Genomic DNA, 22,144 nt, shown 5'->3' on the forward strand with positions numbered 1-22,144 from the left:
GTGTGTGTGTGTGTGTGTGTGTGTGTGTGAGAGAGAGAGAGAGAGAGAGAGAGATTGTAAACATGAGAGCTGATACCTTCCTGAACATTATTATTTGTACAGTTTGCTTTGATCACAGGTACAGTAGGGAGGAAAAGAGAAAACTAACCAAACATTTTTTAGTGGAGAATGTAAGTGAAAATGAAATACTGTGACTGATTACACAGGGTTTACACTGGAACAAAACTGGCTTTTATTCTAGAAATTCTTTTATTGTGTGTCATTCTTTTGAAATGTAATATAATTTAATAATTTTCACACACTGTACGTTGTTATAGCTGCACATTGTCTATTCCTACTGTATGTCTGAATCTGTAAACATGCAATATGTCAAAAAAACAAACAGAGAAAAAAACAAACAAACAAAAAAACCTGATCATAGCTGTCTCTGGACACGTATCTCGTCCAGGCGAACAAAAAGTCTCATGGAGCTGTGGCCTAAACCCGACAGGAAGTTGGCCATTTGTGATTTTCGGGTGTTGCATTTGACTAAACTACTTTTTGATCAAGAATTGTTCAAGTACTCATTTATCACCGTGGTGTTGAATTCTGATTTTGGATTGGCCATGAAACAGGAAGTTGGTGTAACTTAAATATGCATTGTCCAATCACACAAACTTCACATGTTTGATAAGAGTCCCAGCCTGAAGACATCTGCATGACAATCACAACAGGAAATGACGTGTCTTATACTGCGATGTGCTCGTCCCTGCAGGTTGACCAGATCCAACTTACTGAATGACACTAAAACAAACTGAAACTAAACTAAACTAAACTGAACACAACTGAAACTTTGCCTCATTATGTTTTCAGGTCATCCTGTTCTTATGAACATGTTTTCTCAAGAACACCTTGAAGGAATTTCCTCAAACTTTGAACAAAAGGCCGCTTGGATTTGAGGGTGAACTGATTAAAGTATGGCGGATAAAAGTCAAAGGTCACTGTGACCTCACAAAACACCAGAATTAATTTGCTACAAAAAATTTAAGAAAAAGCATCAAAATCAATCAAAATCAATCACATGTCCCAGACTCCCTCCCCCCAAAACATTCACTTTTGCATTTATTATATTGAAAATATTTAAATGTTTGTTTCTTTTTCTCTATAAAAGTGAGTGGTATCATCTCAAAACAAAGCTGGCTAAAAGTTTGAATCTGCACTTAATCTGTATTTTTATCGCCAATCAGACAATCTGATCAGAAATGGTAATATTAAAACCGAGACATACAGACAAAAAACATCCCCAGATGCTGCAGATGCTGATCTTACACGCCGCATACCGACGATTTGATTTGATTCAGTGTTCGACGATCCAATACGATCGATGCGAATTGACAATATTGATCTGTATCGCCTTTAATTTTGAAATTCCCACAGCATGTCTATGATACACGTGTTCCGGTATAAAACTGTTGAATCCTAGTTTAGCTACTTTTTTGAGTTGACAGAACCGAATACATTAAAAAAGAAAAAGAAGAGGAGAAATTTCTTTGTATCGAACTTTTCCTGGAGACGAATAACAAAGTAACTGATATAGTTTTTTGAGAAGAATACAGTACTTTTACTTGTAATTGAATAATATTTTAGTAATGTAGCAGTACTTGAGTACAGATTTCCAGTACTCTTTCCACAGCTGGACATTATTAACCATTATTCACGTTCAAAATGTTTTGTTTCCTAAACTCAAAAATTCATGATTATTTGAAAACTTAAGAGAGTGAATTTCTTACAGAAGTCACAAATTTAGTGAAGACAGTTGTTTTGAAGTTATGAGTTTTCTCAACTTTATTTATTTATTTTTTATAGTGTTCCTGATTAAACCATCGTCTGCGCTTCATAAGGGGAAATCACTAATTGTAAGGCAGGTGCCATTAATAAATTAATTTGAGATTTATGGATCACAGGTGCTTATGTTACAGTTTCTTTTTTCCTAAGCAAGTTTTTCATGCTCAGTATCTTTTATTTATTTATTTTCTTGTTTAATTATGCATTTTACTTATTTTTTACCCTTTAGTTCTCTGTAGCCCTCCATAAGATATATTTTGAGTTTTTGCCGTAAATTTTAAATGATTCTTGAATTTATATATTTTTTTCCCTCTCAGCTCTCTTCAAATGACAAATAGGCAGTATAATTTTAAACACATATGACATGACAATAAATCCAAGCAGCATAATAAATCAAACACCAAACAAAAAACAAACAAAAAAGCAAACAAGAAAATAAAATAGAATTATTACTTACAACATAAATAAAGAAAATTAACAAATAGATTAACCTCATGAGAGTTTAATCACTCAGGTAACTCAGGTAGTCTTAAAACGTTTGTATTCCTCAGTTTTTTGTCTGTTTGTTTTTTGTCGTTTGAGATTAGCCTACCTGACTGCTGTTCAAGAACTATATTTTCTGGCGGAAGACTATGACGACGATTATGGTTATTAATTACATACTTTTGGTGACAATTTCTCAACTATAATTTCATTATTGATTGATTGGCAGTAAAACGTTTCGCTCTGACAGTTTCTCTGTCCCGTGTGGTCAGTGTAAACCTCAGAAAGCCCGACCCCTGGCGGTTGAGCCTCGGCGGTGTGGCGGTGTGGTGCGGTGGGCCTCATCACCGCGGACAGGCGGGACAAAGCACTTGTTCAGAGGCTGCAGGCTGAGGAGAAACCGTTGTCTCTGAGACACAGCAGGTTAAAGCGGAGTCACGACTTTAAAACCCAATTAAAGAGGTTCACATTAATATCAACTGAGAAAGCAGGTTATTAGTTTTTTTGACGGACACATTATTTTCTTCTCAACTGAACTAAACTTTCAGTAGAAAAGGAGTTTTGACAGGAAACGGGGACCGAAGTTTTTATTCCCCTTCAACGATCCTCAGGTAAGTCAACACGAAGGTGGTTTATGGTGATTTTAACAACAGCAAATAGTTATTCTATTTGACTAAACTTGTATGAACATGTATTTATTAAGTCGTCCAAAGTCGTCATTACAGCCTGGAGTGTCTGAGTGAACAGAGTATTAGTAACGTTAACGGTGGCTAAATTTGTAACGTCGACAGGTGGGATAACCGCTGACTTAACGGTGAGGCTAGTTAGCTAAAACCTGAGTTAAGCTAACGTTACAGTTTGTTATTTATCTAAAAGGATTAATGCTTTTTAGACTATTTAACTAACCTATACCAGATATCTACTGGGACAAAACACAAGGAAATCTTCATAACAGTAACGGTAGCCTGTAATATTTAATATACAATAGTAGAAAAAGTATTCACATACTTTACTTAAGTAATCCTAAGTGAAAGTACTAATACCACACTATGGAAATGCTCCACTACAGGTTAAGGTCTTACATTAAGAATGTAGTTCTGGATATTATCAACAAAATGTTCTTAAATTCTGAAAAGTAAAAGTACTCATTGTGCTGTGATTTTTTTTCCTGTCAGTACAATCATATACGTTTTTGAATTCATTTTATTTTTATTTATTTTTATTTTAACCACTTTGTGTAATGTTGGGTAGTTTAACCTTCATCTGACCAACATATTTATACACACAAAGTCTACCGACTGGGGTCCCCAAGAATAAACTACAACCATCATAGCAAAATGACTTCATTTTAACACAGCAAATCTCCCGTAAATCATTATTAGTTATGTAATTGAAGAAGAAACAGATTATTATTATTTTAGGAATGTTAAAGTTAACTTGAACGAAAATAGACACAGCATAAATATGAGCTAATCTGTGTCTGTCTGCTTCAAAATGACTGATAGTGTGTGATACTTTATATTAGGACCCATGGCAAACATAAACCACATCAATAAATAGTTCCACCTGTTACAGCTGTATAGGCAAAATTGGGCACTTTTGACTGGGGTCCCCCAGGATCCCAACACATTAAAAAAAAAAATTTAAAACAGACAGAAAATAATGATATTCAGTCAGTCGCTGTCATGTGAGAACCATGTGTCTTTAAAAAATGGACTTTTCATGGTGTCTTTTAATAGTTTTTAAATAGTTTATTTAATGGGACAGTTTTCTCGACCCATACAGGAATACTTCCAAGATGTAACTACCACAGCAACTTTAAATTTAAATGGTCAGGATATTAAGTAGGAGATATATTTTTGGTTGTTTTGTAGAGTACCAATGACTTGTTTATTACACTCAGGTTTATTCAGTACACTCAGATAAAACTATGCAGTACAAATAATCCTGATTACATGAAAGTTAGAAATAGAATCAAATAAAACTTTATTGTCTCTTAGAGTGGAAAACTGTCTTTAGCTTAGAAACGAGACAAGAACATCCAACATAGAGCCTTATATCATATGGTAACTGTACACAATTAAAGTATAAAACACCATTTATTAGTTTAAATAAAACTCCCATACTCATAAAACACTGGAAAGAAACAAACAGCTCAACTATAAAAAACAAATAAAACATAAAATAAAACATGGTGGATGAATTTATTGTTTATTTAGTGCTGAGTCAACAACATTTAGCCTACCCTCACTGATATAAGTGGAGAGGGCAAAGTATTAAAAAACTCCCCACAGTTTAACATAATACAACAAAACCACAGTCTCAAAATGTCAATTAAGTTGAATCAACATCTCTTAAACAGTTTCAGTTTTTGTGTTAGTGTGCATTAGGTGTAAATAGATATACCTAAAACATTTGCAACTGAACTGAATGCGTATCCACCTGTTTATTATGGCCCAGGAGATTTTTCAGTGGGCTGGTTTTGGGCAGGAAGTCTTGGCTGACTCCTGTGTGTGTGCCAGTGAGTTCCACCCTACATCGGGCAGGGGCCTAATTGTTTTTGACAGATGTGAGACATGTGACTGTATGACTGGAATTCCATTATCAGCAGCAGATGATAGAGTCTCTGTGTTGTAGTGGAGCTCAGGCTGCTCCTGGTGGGTGTCTGACTTGACCTGTGACTGTGGTCCAAATGCTGCATTTTCTGCCCAGTTTGAAAATGAGATTTCTGAGCCAGTTATAGACAAATGCCACTGTACTACAACTACTACTACTACTACTACTACTACTACTACTGCTACTACTGCTGATGCTTTTGTTGCTGTTACTACCGCTATTGCTGGAATGCTGCTGCTCTGAATGAAAATGTATTACACTGTATTCAGTGAATTTGCTGCTGAGTAACTTAATGTCTCCCTTGATAAATAAACGTCACAAATAAGTCATTGTGCTTTTGTGGACCTTAACAGTCAGTGTGCAAGACAATCACATGTACGGACTGTACAGCTGCAACTAAAAATTACTTTAATTATTGATTAAGTTAATGCCAAACATTTGTTTCACCAGACTTAACACTCCCAAACCCAAAAAACTGAGTTTAAAATCAAAGCATGTGGGGAAAAAAGAACAAGGAGCAAATTTCTACATTTGAGAACCTGAAATCATCAGACTTTTGTTTGAATGATTAATAATTACAGCTCAGATTCCAAAAAAACTGTAACTGTGATTTCTGCCACCCAAAGATTCACACTTGTGACATATAATGGAGGCAGAGTATTTTATAGTTTAACAATAAACTTTATTATCCATAATGATATCAGGTCACTGACACAGTAAACATAAACAGTATTTTCAATAATTCTAAATGACTATAAGTAAGAGAGCACAAATAGAGCAAAATAATGTATATATTAAACCTGAATTAAGAAAAAGGATCATATTTATCCATGAAATACTACATAAAAAGCTAACAAATAAAACAATCTGCATTATGTTCTGTTTAAAAATGTTTTTATAGGCCGATATTGGACTGATAATTTTGACCTGATGGATATAGGTATCGGTTGGCTTTTGCACTACTGTGACTGAACTTCAAGATTTATATTTTGAATATTTTAAAGGCTTTGATTCTTCTGTAACCAACAAAGAGTCAGTTTGGGCTCAGAATGTTGTTCTATTCTTAATGTAATGAAGTAGAACAGTGTTGTTAGGCCTTGGGAGGTGGAACTCACAGTTGTTTGGTTCTTCATAGTGTCGCCTAATTTCATTGCTTGGAAAGGACTTGAGCCTCAGATCGTTTCCTGCCAGTTATCAATATAATCAAATGCTGCAGTAGAAGATAAATCATTGGTTTTATGAGAATGCCTGTTGATCAACAATAAAGGACACCTGACACCGGTGGACACAGCCTGCCCATCCACCTGTTCCCCCGTCCTTCTGTCTCTGTCTCCTACCTCAGTCCACTCAGGAGCAGCACAGAGGAGCCCTTGTCTTATCCTCCCTGGATAGTGCCCCAGTTTTTTTTTTTTTTTGTTTTAACCCCGACTCCATAGCAACACTGTTCCTGTGACGAGCAGCCCTGACTTTTGCCCCTCCTGCTCCCAAAACAAAGGCAAGAAGTTACAGAGGGAGGGAAAGAAGGGGGGAGGAGAGTTGGGGTACAGGGGAATTGTGAGGGGGATGAAGGATATGGAGGAATGAGTGAGGGAATAATGGGAAGGTGTCTGGGATGGAGGCTCTGAGGCGAGACCTCTTCTGCTGTGTGTGCCAGAGTCCCATAAAGAGCAGAGAGTTATTACCCAGGACTGTAGACTGTGGGCAGTGCCAAGGACTGTCTCTCTGTCCGTCTGTCTGTTTGTCTAAGTTTCTGCATGGCATTACCTCCCTCACAATCCCACCAAGGTGCTTGAACAGGAGAAATGTGTACAGAAATGTGTCAGACATTTTGTTCATTAAATGTCAGCAGTAGTAAAAAAAAAAATGTCCAGAGCTCTGGGTGACATATTTAATTTACTTGGTTTATTCAACAGACAGTCAAAAACTAAAAGATGGTAAATGTACTGTCAAACTTGACAAAAGATCCAATCTCCATGTTTGACAAGCTAGAACCAGAGAATATTTGGTTTATTTGTTTGAAAAATTATTCCATGATTTATCAGAATGCTAAATACTTTATTGATCTCTGAGGGGGAAGTAGTCCCATTGAGGAATAGAAATAGAATAGAATTGTTCCGCTTAGAGCTTCTCAAAAGTGAGAATTTGCTGTTTTTCTTTCTTTTATTGTTTTTGAAATCTCCATATCATTGCATTTTGGACTGTTGATCTCACAAAACTAGTAATTTTAAGACCTGACCTTGGACTCTGGGGGCATGTGCTAGGCATTTTTTTTACTATTTTAAGCCTTTTTGTAGACTAATCACTTAGCAGTTAGCAAAAAATAATAGATGAGTCGATACCAGAAGTAATCGTTAGTTACACCCACAGATTAATTAATTATTTCTCCTAATGTTATGTGACGTATTAACAGATGAATGTGAATGCTACAAGTGCATTTTGTTCATATCAGGCTAAGATTAGAGTTGATAATAAATGAAAAAGTAAAAGAGGCATTAATGTTGTCATTTTTTGTACCCTACAGTAACTTTGCCCTTCTGTTTACATGCCTTTTCACTCAAACATGTAGGCAGCCGACTCCCTGAAGGACTTCATGTAGAAGAATGGTCATTGTTAGGTCGTATACACTGTGGCCTTGAATGTTTCTCTGTAAGATTTGTAGCAGAAAGTAAACAAAAGATTTAGCTAAAGGGTGGGAAGTGAAACGTTCAAAGTCTGGCTGGACATTGTGGGGGCTGGAGAGAGACTCCTACAGCCTGAGAAGAGGCAAAAAAGAAAGTATTGTTGTTTGGCTGCGCTCCTGGCACCGACATCTCCACACTGACTCTGACTTTGCTGGTTCAGAGACCTCAAAGCTAAGGTCATTCCTCTAATATTTATATTTTCTGTTAATGTTGGAAAGCAGGTCTGATCTTATGATAAGTGATAAACTTTCTTCTCTCAGCCTGGCAGAAAGAGACAATTGCACAAACAAGCCTAACATGTGCCCTCATAAATCACACTGCCTTGGAAATGGTAAAACATTTACACTGCTCTGTTATGAAGCCTCATTACCAAAGACAGTCACGCCTAACTTTCCCATATCTCCACGTAGCATTACTCATATCAGTGCTGCTGAAAAACAGTGCCAGGCAGACACCTCTTCCTAGCATCGTGCTGTACACTTTTCTCTCTCTTTCCACAAAATCTTTTTGTTTTGTTGTTTTTGTTTACAGCTTGGGACATTTTTAAGCCATGTTTGACAAGCAGCGCTACGAGAGTCCACCTGTCTACAGTCCTCCTTTCACCTCGCCATCCAACAACGGCTTTGGCCCTCCAGGCAGCTTCCAAGCCCCTCAGAGCGATTACAACGCATACCCACCTCCACCGGGATCTTACTACATTGAGGACAGACCTCAGCACTTCTACAAATGGCTGTCACCTCCGGGGATCATCAAAGCCATGATGGCTATAGTGATCGTGATGTGTGTGGCGATATTTGCCTGTGTGGCCTCCACTCTCATGTGGGACATGCAGTATGGAATGGGGATGGGAATGGGCTATGGCAGTGGATATGGTCTCGGCAGCTACGGTTCAGGATATGGTGGTTATGGAGGTTATGGGGGTTATGGAGGCTATGGCAGCGGCTATGGCAGCGGCTATGGCTCCTACATCTCACCTTACTCAGCCAAAACTGCCATGATTGCCATGGCTGCGATTAACTTCATTGGGGCGCTGTCCTTCTTCATCTCCAGCTTCTCTAAATCCCCAACTGTCCGTAGTAGGAAGTTCTTTCTGGCTCTCCTGATAAGCAGCATCATCATGGCTATCCTGCAGGTAAGACTCACTCATACTTTGTGGTTTCTTCATATTTATTATTATCTTCCACTTCTGTGTTGCTTATAGAGTCTCCAGTGGCCTTGTTTGGAGGAACAGATATGATATTTAGAATATGACACTGGTGATTAATTCACAGAAGAATAAAATTTCTCTGCAGAGGAAGGAGAGGAAAATATTGTAGAACACAGATAACTGTAAATAAAAAAAAGAGATTGTCACATAGGCCAATAATATTGGTCGACAGATATACTGGTGGGGATCTAGTACCTTGTGTTTATTTTAATGTCATTCATGTTGTGTACCCAGCTTACAGTGAATCAGAATGTGCCAAATATTGGATACTGGACAGAAAAAATGCACTGCTACACAAACCTCACATTCTGGACAAAATATTTTGTCTTGTCTTATAACCTTTATTGTCAACCTCACACTCCCAAGCTAGTCTTTTATCATCATCTAAAGCTGAAAGACAGAGGGCAGTATACATATATGATTGCTGTAAGGAATGATAAAGCTTAAACTGGATTTCATTTTCAGTCTTAGCTTAGTCACACATAGAAATTTGTTTCATTTTCCGCTGCCTTTTATATGGTTTGATGTTGTTTTAAAATGATATGTGGTTTGAACACAACACTAGCAGCATTGTGTAAGAATTTTCCATGTCCAATATTTTGAGGTTTTCATCCCACATCCCAACCAAGAGTCAAAGCTCTAGTGAACGCCTAGCTCTGTTATGAACGGTATTTAAATGTGCCTGTTTTTGAAAATTCCTGAATACCAGAAGTATCTTGAACAGGACTTTGTGTTCACAATCTAACCCTGTTCAGATCTCAGTGTTGTTCTTCTTGCTGAGTCGGTTAAAACACACGTTCATACACATGTTTGTCAAATGATCACACCATAAAATGTTTGTGCTGCTTAGTATGTGATGATATTATAGATCCAAAAATGAAAACACACCTAGACATTCATGTTTCTGGGGTCCAGTCCGCTATATTTTATTCCAACCTGCTGAAGCTTTAGAATGTCTAGATGTTCAATATGGAAAAAAAGTATTCAGTTAAAGTTCAACTATATATATTATATAAGTTGGCTGAACTTTGTCCTCAAGTCCAGATGATTTCAGTATCTAGCTTACGTATCGTTGCATATTTGAAACAGGGTAGGTGTGACATAACTTTGGAAGAAATTTGATTTAATCGTTGAAAAATGGGCAAGTCGTAACAGAGAATGTACCATGACATTGCTAACTAGCTAACCATGTATGTGTCACTAAAAGTTGAATATTGGTACGTGGATGTAATGGTATTGGTAGAATTGGTTGTTTCAAGTCCATTTACTGTAAGCACATGTCATCTTTTGTTTTACAAGAAGAAAACATGATTTTGATATAAGAATACAAAGAAATTTATTTTCTTGGCATATATTGTTAAAGGCATAATGGTCACAATATGACCAGGGATGGGATCTTAAAAGGTTAAAAATGCATTTTTTCATTTAATCTTGACCTTAATGAAAGTTAGAAAGCTTAATGAGTTTACATGATTTTCTCAAACTGTATGGGTGATACAGTTTATTTCAGCTCTGTACATGATGAAATTCCCAGTAGAAAGAGTCAGAAAATTTATCAAGCATCCATTAAATGTGGATGTTTTTCAGTGTTTACACCTGATTTCAGCTGATTAAGCTCCAGCAGAGTATTAGTGTAGACAGACTGGTTGTACTTTACCCTTTACAGGATGTTCAACAAATTATGATGTGGTTGCTGCTGAATGTGGTCTTCACATGATCCGCTGACACTGTTGTCTTAATATTTGAACTGAATAGTGAAGAGTACTACTAGAAGTCTTGTTTGATGCAAAACTGAAGGATTTTATAATTGTAAATATCAATATGACTGTCGCTTCATGTTTATTTCAGGGCATCATAAACATTGTCTACATTGTTGGGGTGAACCCGATGGCCCAGAGCTCCTCCAATATGATGTACAATCCAATGCTTATGATGTGCCAGAACCTCTACCAGACCAGCTACTCACAGATGGGAGGAGTGGGAGGTTTCCCCATGTACAACCAGTATCTCTACCATTACTGCTTTGTGGACCCACAGGAGGTTTGTACCTTTTCCTGTATATATTTTGTAGTATCAGTGGCTGAGTCAGTGTTTGATGTGACAGCGCAGGGTTCGTTTCCAGTCCCATACTCTCTTCAGGATAATTTCAAGTACATGTAGTAGTCTAACAGTGTCCTGAACATGAAATGGTTTTAAATTGATTGGGCTAGAATTGTAACTATAATAGTTTCTGTGTGAGGTATTTTGAGTTGGATGGGCAGTGAAGACCACATAAGAGATTGCAAGTTATGAATACGTAAAGTAGGCTTGCAAGTAGGGTTGTTCCAATTCCAATCCTGAAAATGCCTCAGATACAGCTTAAAATGCTGCAATAGGTATTGGTGAGTATTAACATATACATTTTGTACGCAGAAAATGGTGAAAAATGCCCAACTAAATTTCCTTGAGCTTTAAGCTACCAAGGAACTTTAATATCTTGTTGATTTTGGAGGATCATATGGACAAGAGCAGTTGTGTTTCCACCATAATAACCATTAAAAGAAAACATCAGAAATAAATAAATAATAATCTTCCTCTGCTTCTTTTTAACTGGTTAATGTGGCACTCACTGTAACCTGGGGAAATGCAAACACAGGCTTGTTTCATCTGATTTCACTGAGACTCCGACCCAGTTGCAGGCATTGAGAATAAATATGCAGGAATAAACAGTTTTCTTGCAGATGGTCGAACTAACTATCAGTAATAAACTGAGACTGTTTTATAACCAGTTAAAAATTCCCTGTAGTACCTTTAGGCTTGATGTTTTTAAATTATTTTTGTTTAATATGTCTGAACAACAACCCAAAACTAAAATCTATTGAATATACAGTCACAAACAAAGAAAAGCAGCAAATCTTCACATTTTAGAAGCTGGAACCAGTTAATATTTGGAATTCTTCTTTTATTTAATGACTTTATTAAATCATTGTCAGAACTATTGATGCTTAGTTTAGCTTTCATAGACTAATCAGTTCATTTACATATTATATCAGCACTAAAATGAATTTAATTGAAATGCTTTGGGTTTAATTATGTGTCATACACCATCTGTATTTGTGAAATAGTTGTGTGTAAAGCTATTGTGTGGGAAAATGACATAAATCTGGACTCACAAAGCATATTGTAGTCTCTCCTTTTATCAGCACTGTACTGCATTGTATGGTGGGTACATGGAACCACAAATTGTGATATGAGTTTTTCCTAATGACCTCACATGTGTATGTGTGTACTTCTTGTACCAGGATAAACCGGCTTTATCTTACAACTTATCTACTTGACAACTTTCCAGATTTTATTCTCATGTTCTTGCTTTTCTAGGGAGTTGCCATGGTGTGTGGATTCCTGGTTGTCATCGCCTTCTGCGTTGCAGCTTTCTTTGCACACAAAACGAGAGGGAAGATCTGGCGCTATGGGAAGCCAAACATCTACTGGGATGAGCCTCTTGTTGGCGGGAAGGCCTCGGAGGGCAGAGATGTAGAGGAATGGGTAAGAGACAACAGGACGGTGGTCATAGTTTAATAAGACTGGGTTTACATGGGATTTAGAAAGAAAAATCATATTTCGACCCCAGCTGACCCTGAGTTTGTGCATGCACAGCTTGCAGTCAAATAACAAGGTCAGGGAGAGTTTAAATCCAGCCTATGAGAGTTGATGGAACACAGTGTTCACTGATGGATCTCATTAGATGATGAGATGATCGACTACAGTGTTTTTTCTTTACAGACGGGTTCTGCCACTAAGACTGATAAGTGACAAATTAGTTTCCATCTGTTTTTACAATGCAGAGTAGATAAGTACAGTAGGTAGGTCATCAGTGAGGTAGTCATGCTGCTCAGGTAGTCATCAGTCGTAAAGATAGGTTAGATGTTTGTGGTGATGGCAGATGCACTAAATAGCTGAGCTGAGACTTGCACATTCCTGAGGTTAGTTTGTCATTTGTTATGTTATTTTTGACATAGCTGCACCAGAGAGAATTTGCAATGTTTGAATTTCATGTTTTCATCGTTTTAATGAGTTGAAAGTCCAAAAAGAGCGTCATATATAGATCTTTATTGGTTTATAGGATCCATCAGGGAAACAGTCACACCTCCATAACAGTGTTTCCTCTGACTGAGTCACTTTGTTCAGGGTCAGGGCTGATAGCAGCCAGCAATTGTTTGCTCATGCTCTACTGCTTGGTTTCACCCTCAGTAATCATTAACCTCCTGAGAAGATACTAAACACGCAGCTGGTTTCTAGAGAGCCTGCCTTCATCATGCTTGTCATATGGGACCATTACCTAAAATATTAGTTGATTATTTACTTGACCTGCCTCTTTTCAAATGATGCCTGTTTCATACAGTGAAGGACGATGAGTTCAAAATCACTCTGGGTTGAAAATGTTATTGCTGGCCATAAACATTCAGTTAACTAGGTTTGAACACTAGCCTTTTTTTATTGTTTCGTATCCTAAAACTGGGTCAGTAAAATATCTTTCTGTCTCCTGCAATACATACCTCAAACTGTAGTCTGCTTCCTCTCCAATACATGATGTCTACAGCCAGTTTTTGTTGAAAGGAGAGGGGAGTGTCAAGAACACAAATCACTACATGCAGACACATGGTATACAGGACATGCAATCAATTTAAATAATAGAAGAAATAAAAACATTTCCTTGAAGTATGTGAGAATTCAAAAAACACAAGAAAACTAAATATTGTTTGTTAACTAGGACTGCAACTGATTATTATTTTCACACTTGATTAATTGGTCGATAATTTTCTTGATTAATTGATTAATAGTTCTGTGTTTTAAAATCAGAAAATTCTGAAAAATGTCAGTCAGTGTTTCCTAAAACTTAAGATGACATCCTCAAATGTCTTTTTTTGCTCACAACTTAAAGATATTCAGTTTACTGTCATAGGGGAGTAAAGAAGGCAAAGAACATTCACATTTAAAAAGCGGAAATCAGAGAATTTTAACATTTACTACTCAGACCGATTAATTGATTATCAAAATAGTTGGCGATTGATTTAACAATCAATTAATCGTTACAGCTCTATTTTTGACTTTGTCCTTTTAACCCCCTTAAACCTGCACCCACCCTCACACACAAAGTTGAGTAACAGAACTGACCCAGTACCTGTAATTATCTCTAAGTCAAATATGGACCCATGTGGAACCGCTAATATAAAACCTGCAACCCAGCCTGCTGGGCCAGCATCTGTGCTCTTGCAGCTGTCGATTAGTTTCCTCAGTACCAACGTGCCTAACTTGCTGCTACCAAAAGCTAGTACTTCTTGGCACTTTTTACGAGCAAAGCCTAACAACATTATTCTCTGCTTTTGACAAAATATTGTCCACGATTCGGTATTCTCCACTTGCTATTTTTGCCTTTATGTCATCCATTTTGATGTGATAGCTAGCAGCTAGGCTACATCAATATCAGATCAGTGACATCCTATTGTTTAGTTGGGTGTTGAGTCAAAGGATGTGACATAGGATTTCACGATGAGAAAAAATCCTGGCAGCTGATTAGGCTTGATATCATTAGGTGATTAAAATGTAAAAAAAAAAAAAAAAGAAAAAAAAAGAAAAGAAAAGGAATTATTGTATAGTATGTCTTATATTGTTGTTCTCATCCACTGCCTGCCCACAATTACTTTATTTATTTTTCATGGATTACCTGAACCAGTGTAGGACTCTGTCATGTGCATATTTTGCAGTGTAAAGGGCTCAGAAGTGCTCTATCATTTGATCAGATTTGTCCATGAAGGATGCAGAAAGTGCTGTGAGTCACACTTTATCTCTTGTACTGACTGGAAAATGCCAAAAGAAGCACTACACAGACATGGTGTTATATTGGATTATACAGAGGTGTTTGTTTATGAGTGAGTGCTTGTCATTGCCCAGAACATGGCATCATGTACACAGAGGTGTACAGGCAGAGCAGAGTAAATGAGACAAGCCCAGAGTGAATCTTATGAGTAGCACTAGTGTCTGATAATGAAGCCCTGCTCACTGATGTCATTGGATTTACTGTAGGTACAGTAACAGAGTGTACACTGCTGCTGCATTAGAAACATCACAATTCCTGACATTTTATTACTGTAAAAAGCATAAGAGATGTGTTTTTTGGATTGTAGAAGTTAAGGGAAAGGGCAAAGTATTCTTAGAGGATTTGATGAATCACATTGCAATCAGATTATTATTTATTCAAGTCAGTCTCAAAGATTAAAATATGTATATAGATTGTGAAACATATTTGACTTTGCTCCCTAAAGACTTTGTTCTCCACAAAAGCAGATCAGCCATAGTGTATTTACTCATACATATTTGATCCTTGTAAGAGCCTCAAAAAACAGGGGCGAGTAATGTGGCAGAATTTGCCCTCTTGTCCTCATATATTCCTCATATTTCCTCATGTTCCACACTGCAGTTCTTTATTTCCTTCGTTGCTATGCTACCTGAACTACTGTATCTGTGCCACAAAATGAGTCATCATGCTTGTTTGGCTGCTTTAAACACAAGGCCAGTGACAGTCTGAGGCTGTGGTTGGTTTGAGATTGGACCATCTCTGTTGCTGAGCTCGGGAGGCCTGGCATACTCTGATGACCTCACACACTGGCCTCATTCAGCCCGCCCGCCGGGGGGGAGGGCCGCATTGTGTCTGCTGCATGAGGTCATCAGAGTCAGTTTCTGCAGGGCCGTCTGTGTGCTGGAAACACTGAAGTGCTGCACAGATGTGGATTGAAAGCATCCTGGACAGGTTTCATAGACATGGATTAAATGCAAATAGAGCGAATGTGGTTTGAAGTAATAACATTATTATGATAGCATAAATGACAACAAACAAGTTTTAATAATATTGTATTGAGAAGTTTCTTCAAATAGTAACAGTGTAGAGTGAGGAATAACTAAAAATAACTAATTGCAGTTGGTCTGACCATAGTCCAGTTGAATTAAATTGTTTTTTTTTTCACTTTCAAAATAAATTCAGGTATGTATTATTTATCAGACATAACATATGTATTCCTAAACAAAAAATACTAAGGGATGGCTCGATACTATTTTCCATGTCTGTTTTTTCATGTTTATAGAAAACACAACCTTAAACATCTGCCGATATCAGTGCAAACTTGTTACTGTCCTTTTCCCATTCTTCAACAGCTGTTTATAATTCAGTTTTATGGATGGACTTTGGCTTAAACCAGCCATCTAAAAAACATTTGGCACATTTCATAAATCAACTTTACAATGAGAAATAGTATCAGTGCTGTTTGTGATTTTATTTTTTAAATTATATACTCGTTCCATATATTTGTCAGTTGTGTCTAGACATACAGCACACATGTACAGGCAGGAGAGAAGCCCCTCCCTGCAGTTGGCCATGCTCCTAAAAAGTCAGCTAAAAGTCAGTTTTCTTTGTGATTAGAAAAGAGCAGAAGAGCACAATCATTTGTTGATAGGCACAGAGAACTGTGTTCTTCTTTATGTCTTTTATATTTGGTTTACAACAAGGAGAGATTTGGCAAGACAGCGGGAGAGGGTTAACAATGTATCCTAGCAACACATGCTGCAAGGCGATAGCCATAGTTGTGTGGGTATTTACATAGACGTGCATCACTAAGACCATGCTTGGTTAAAACTAGGCTTAAGTGTGGTTGGTGCAGCTGACGTAAAGCCCACTTTAAAGACTGGTTTTAAAAAACAGAGTAACCGACTTACCGCCTAGTAAAGAGTAGTTGTTGCAACCAGCACTCAAGGTCTTTCGTGATTTAGGGACAGCTTACAGGTAAAGTTAACTAGTCAACCTGCTTATAGCCACAGCTGGTTGGTGGCAACAGTTGTCTTTACAGATGATGCAGTCTGTGGTCGTCGTGTGACTCTTGTGATTGAAAATTTAAATCTCTTTTAAGTTTGTTGGTCACTGCTGCTCAATAAAACTTCCTGTGGAAAGGCTTCTCACTAGTTTCACAATTTCCTGGAATTAAGAGTGTTTTTTGGTCTTTGAGTAGATATTTTACAACTTACATAAATCACTGACTCTACAGAGCACCAAATTTTTCCTTGCACCTAACCACTCCCTGACTTTTACTCTTTTCTATGACTACTCTGCTACTGCTCTTCCTCTCCTTCTTTTATTGCACATGTACTTCCTCACTTCACCTTTTCTACTCTTCCATGCCTGTCTGCTTTCCCTTTGCTCCATCCTCCCTCACCAACGTCCACCTTCTTTAGGCCTCTTTCCATCTTTTGCCTTCATGCTTTTCTTCCCCATGTCCACAACTCTCAGACATTCTTGCTGTGCTTGCATACTCTGCTCACTGAACATCAGCCGCTGTGCTGCACACTGAGGGGGCATTGTTGGGATTCTTACATGAAATGCAGACTTCAATGGGATTCTCCTGCAGCTGCGAGAAGGGCACCTCACCCAGGCACTCCACCCTCCATGATTATTGTTTTTTGGGGGGCTTGGTTGATGTTAGGCGCTGCTCCTTCACTGTGGGGAATTTAGGAGACTGTTCAATAATGTACCACCCAAGAAAGCGAGGGTGGATGTTTTGTTAAGGGTTTATATTGCTGGGAAATAGTAAATTCTCACCAGATTAGTACAGTAAATATATATATTCCTTGATGTGCATCGGCAGAAGATGGTCTTGTTTGTCTAGATTTGAAGCTTAAATTAATACCTGTTTACTTGTGCAATGATTTAGTTTTAGTCCCCTTTTGTTAACGGCCTCACATTCTCCCTGTGTTGCTACTTTTGAAAAACAAGTTAGACCTCCAGGTAGCAGGGAAGCAGAAACACCCAGTTAAAGTTTAGAGGGTGTGTAAAAGGTATCTAATGATTGATGAATTTACTGGACACGGTGGAAGTGGAAGAGGCTGACCACCCCCTTTGAGCCCTTCATTGTTAGGAATTCCCTCATGGACTCTGGCCTCACAGGAAAGACTTAGAAAACACAGATTAAACTTTATTTACATGACAGACGCAGTTTCCTTTTGTTTGAAAGAAGAAAGGAGGAACACATCCCTTCCAGGTGTTCATGAAGACATAAGACAATAGAACGAAGTGAAAGCAAAGCTGGAGTTATTGTCGGATATTTTCTGTGTAAATATCTTTATGACTAATCTTGTTAAATTGTTCATACGGAAACTTAAACAAACTTAGACTTAAAATATAGGAAAACTTAATCAAATGCTGTAATTAACAGACCACAAAGTTTTAGTTTATTAATGGTTAGGGTTTGGTTTATTTTTACAATTAGTCTCTCGTCATCCTTTGTTTTTGTTCTCTTGACCTTTTCAAGCATGGTGAGCCAAATGGATAAACCTCATTTCACTGAGGAGTTGGACTGTGTTGTCGAATTACATGCTTGACTGGTCTTTCAAACTTTAAGCATTAATTACCATACCTCATGTTTTCTCTGGAAAGAGAAGAAGACAAAACTCTGTTTTCTTTCACAGGATGTCAGTCAGAAAACGATCCTGCAGCGTGGCCTGGTCTTTGTGAGTGCTGAAGTTTGTTTGTGTTTGCTGAGTCGGTTCCTTCTGTTTTTTCCTGCCTGTTGTAGGTGAACAATGTGGAGGAAAGCCGCAGTGTTCAGGACGCCCCTACCCTGCTGGTGTCAGAGAAGGGAGCCGGGTTGCTCAACGCCTCAGCGAACAGTGTCATCTCCTACCCCCCAGCCAAGGTGGACAGCAGCTCCTATAATGAGGACGAGTTCGACAACAACGAGTGGGTCACCCTGATTTTCTTATCCCCCTTTTTAGCTTCGATCCTAGAATTCTTCTGAAGAAAGTTTTGACTGATTTCAATGTTTCTAAACATTTCATAAAATCACAGTGAATGAGAAGTTACTGCTGTGGACAAGGTCAGCAAAAAAATAGCGTACGCTATATGTAGAATATCTTCACAGCTTTACCTTGCCGTCAGAGGAGTTAGACAGTTGCCTTAAATTACATTTGATTGGATGGATTTATTGATATGGTACTATACATAAATTCAAGATGAGTCATAACAAATATTTTAATGTTTTATAGGAACAGAAATGAGAGGTATTTAAATAAAAAAAAAAACAACCTCACAATGATTTTTTTGAATATACATTTTGCTTATAACAAGATAAGTGGCCTAGTGGCACAAGGATGCAGGTTTTGAACTTGTAAAATATGTTACTGTGAAAAACAAACTTCAGCTGTGAATGTCTTTCCAATTGAAATATGAAAAAAGCGGTGACATTTGAATCTGTGCACTAAAGCAAAGATTGCACACAACAACGAACCTCTAATCATGTGACTCACACAAGCAATATCTAATCATTGCTGTGTTTTAAAGCCCAACATATTGCCCTACCCACAAAAAGAGCTCTGTGTGTGACCTTTGAGCTCTCGTTGGATTAACTTTCCCTTGCTTTGTTTTTCTCATTGAAATCTCTGAGGAAGGGGAAAGGCAGGATTCTTCTGAGTAAATGTATTTGTTTTTCTTCAAAGCTAGAAATGATTTCTCAAGCACCTTGTTTTTGTTTGCTTAAACTGCAGTGAGTGTGACCAAAGTCTCTTTGCCGTTTATTAACACCTCAGAGCCCAGCTCGTGTGACTGACCTGTTTTTTGTGGACACTGTTAATGTTCACAGGCACCAGGACAAAAAAAAATCAAATTTTACTGCAAGGATTTAGTACACAATATTATACTGATGATTTCCTCGCTCACAAAGTAAACATAGCTGACGTTTTTCATAAGCAGAAGAATTTTAGCCTGAAGACCTGCAGTGTGCTCTGTTGTTAATAATGCAGCCTTTTTTGTAAGAACTTGTAATATCTGTCCCGCTGGATTTGGATTCCTCTGTAAATCCCCACAAACCTACAAAATTGAGCATGATTCCTCCTTCGTGTTATTATCGTGTTATGTGCCTGCTTCCTGGTCACTGAGGGCCGTCCACATGGCACAGAGTCAAAGTGTAGAGTGTGAGCAACAATAATCATTAGTGGTTCAAGGCGTTTACCTCAGTATGGTATCTGTCTGTGTCGCGTCAGTAAATATTTGTTTTCTTTACACACAGTCGCACATCAGACCATCCCTTATGTTTGTGGTGTTATTTAGATCAGGGTGATCTTCATGTAATTTAGCTTTTTGTTTAATTTGTTTTGTTTCGTCAAGGGCATAATTTCCACTTCGAGATTCAGGAATTTCATTTATTTATTTATTGCCCTGGGCTTTGCTTTGCAGGCTTCATGCAGACTGCCTATATTAGTGTTTGTGACACATAAAAGTAGACGCTGCATTGATTGCTTCGGTCTGTTGGTGAGCATTTCCCTCTGGATCGTACATCATTGCACTGTCATATTGGTCAGGCCACAAATGGGGGAGCTGTGGTTTTTCTGGATAAAAAGCACTTTAACTTTTACCTTCCTCAACAGATTTCAATGACTTGTTTTTACATTCAAGGGTTCTTAACCTAGGTGGTGTATGTTACAAAAACAAAACTCTTTTTCCTACTCCAGATAGATCCGAAACCCTTGAATATAACAAGTCACCATCAGTTGAGAAATGTAAACTTTATTTTATCTTTTTTTCTTTTTAATTTTCATTAAAAGTGAAACATTCAAGGTGAATACTGTCCAGCATCAACCAAAGTTAGCAACAGTCTCTCAGGTGCAGGTGCAGCATGTGACATGGCTCAGTGAAAACACTGACATCACAGAGGATATGATGTCATTTCAAATCGCTGAGACGTTTTCAATCTAAAACTTTGTGAACTGATTTCAGTGTGTATCAGCACTTTTTTTCGGGACATTTTAACAATTCTGTGATAACTTAGTACTGATGAACACTGATAATTGTGATTATTTTGGTCATTATAATCGTCATATGAAATTTATACTGTTCTGTAGTATACAAGCAAAGGAACAACAGTGGAAAGCAATCATAACAAATTTATTCATGTTTTTGTCGCTGTCCTGCAGGTACTCAGAGAGAACAACAAGCCGACCATCAGAAGTTTTTTCACACGGCGGGGGAACCAGCTCCAGCCCGTCAGAGGAGATGAGCAGGGGCCGCAAACCCTCCGCCAACAGGGGCAAGAGACGCAGACGCAACCCCGACTTCGATGACTCTCAGTATGAGACAGAGTATACCACCGGAGGAGAGACAGGCAATGAACTCGACGAAGAAGAGTGGGAGAGGTGAGAACTAAGCCTCCGCGACTGAACTGTGCAGTTCGTACACTGTCTGGATTAAAGATGAAAAGAACAAAGGATGTAGATTGCAGTTAAATACTGTGGCTCCCTCAGGACCAGGCCTAAATTTTTTTATTTGAATGAACAATCGTAATCTCTAAAAATCAACCCACATGAGAGTTACAATAAAATTGAGCTGCAGTATCTTTTGGATAGAAACATGCAAGTGCAGGATAGTAAATAAATAGATGTTTGAACAGCAGAGCTTGGAAAACGCTCTGCAGTCTGTGCTTCACTCTGTCCAGGAGAGTAGTTAATCCTCTGAGGCATGCCACTTCACATGGCTTGTACTCAGGCATAATGAGAGAATTGGGCCAAAGGTACAAAACATGGGAGTCAATGTAGTTTATGAGAAAGTAGTTACATTTGGCTGTGGTTTGTTTTGCTCAGACTTCAGCTAATGTCCCTGAAGGAGACATTTTAAAACCTAACACACCATTATTGACACCAGCAGTCACAGTGTACATCATTGACCTGTGCACTGCAGTCCTGTAGTTCAGTAGTAAACCTGATAACCTCAGTGAAGGTTGAAACGTGTAATTTTATGAAGTCAACAGGTTTATCTCTGATGTCGATTGTTTAACCTTCCTCTTCCTCCTCCAGTGCATACCCAGAGATAACATCTGATGCTGAGCGTCAAGAGTATAAGAGAGAATTTGATGCCGATCTGAGGGAATACAAGCGCCTGTGTGCTGAGATGGATGACATCAATGATCAGTTGAACAAACTCAGCCGGCAGCTGGACACGCTGGATGACACCTCTGCCAAATACCAGGTCAGATATACACAGAACTCAAAACCTGGACTCACGAGAAAGGCAAATATTCTGCTAATGGAAACAGGACTAGCTTAAATTACAAATCACGAATGCAAAAGGGATCTGTAACAGTGTATGGAGATGAATAAAGCTACATGAATAAAGAAATATTTCTGCACAAAGATTATTTCCTGAGCTTTTCCTTTTTTTCCTCATGTCTCCACAGGCTGTAGCAGAGGAATACAACCAGCTGAAGGATCTGAAGCAGGTACTTTTTATCAACTAAACTCTGTCAAGACTTTATTAATAACACAC

The 22,144-nt window shown here is 38.0% G+C and overlaps 1 protein-coding gene across 3 annotated transcripts in view; it reads left to right on the top strand.

Annotated features, from left to right (window-relative positions):
- Positions 1 to 22,144, top strand: part of LOC146324425 (occludin) — a 28,230-nt gene that overhangs the window by 3,651 nt on the left and 2,435 nt on the right. For 2 of the 3 annotated variants that reach the window (XM_084723771.1, XM_084723770.1), the window contains exons 2-8: positions 8,136 to 8,736; positions 10,660 to 10,851; positions 12,169 to 12,336; positions 18,408 to 18,571; positions 20,800 to 21,018; positions 21,676 to 21,847; positions 22,056 to 22,097. In XM_084723771.1, the coding sequence (XP_084579897.1) occupies positions 8,155 to 8,736; positions 10,660 to 10,851; positions 12,169 to 12,336; positions 18,408 to 18,571; positions 20,800 to 21,018; positions 21,676 to 21,847; positions 22,056 to 22,097 (1,539 nt within the window). In that variant the 5' untranslated portion in view covers positions 8,136 to 8,154. Of the gene's footprint in view, positions 1 to 2,674; positions 2,919 to 8,135; positions 8,737 to 10,659; positions 10,852 to 12,168; positions 12,337 to 18,407; positions 18,572 to 20,799; positions 21,019 to 21,675; positions 21,848 to 22,055; positions 22,098 to 22,144 lie in introns of those variants that run through there. The other variant, XM_084723769.1, reaches the window with a different exon arrangement.

The sequence above is a fragment of the Lutjanus erythropterus genome, chromosome 7 (genome assembly GCF_056507025.1).
Source record: "Lutjanus erythropterus isolate fLutEry1 chromosome 7, fLutEry1.hap2, whole genome shotgun sequence".
NCBI lineage: Eukaryota > Metazoa > Chordata > Actinopteri > Lutjaniformes > Lutjanidae > Lutjanus > Lutjanus erythropterus.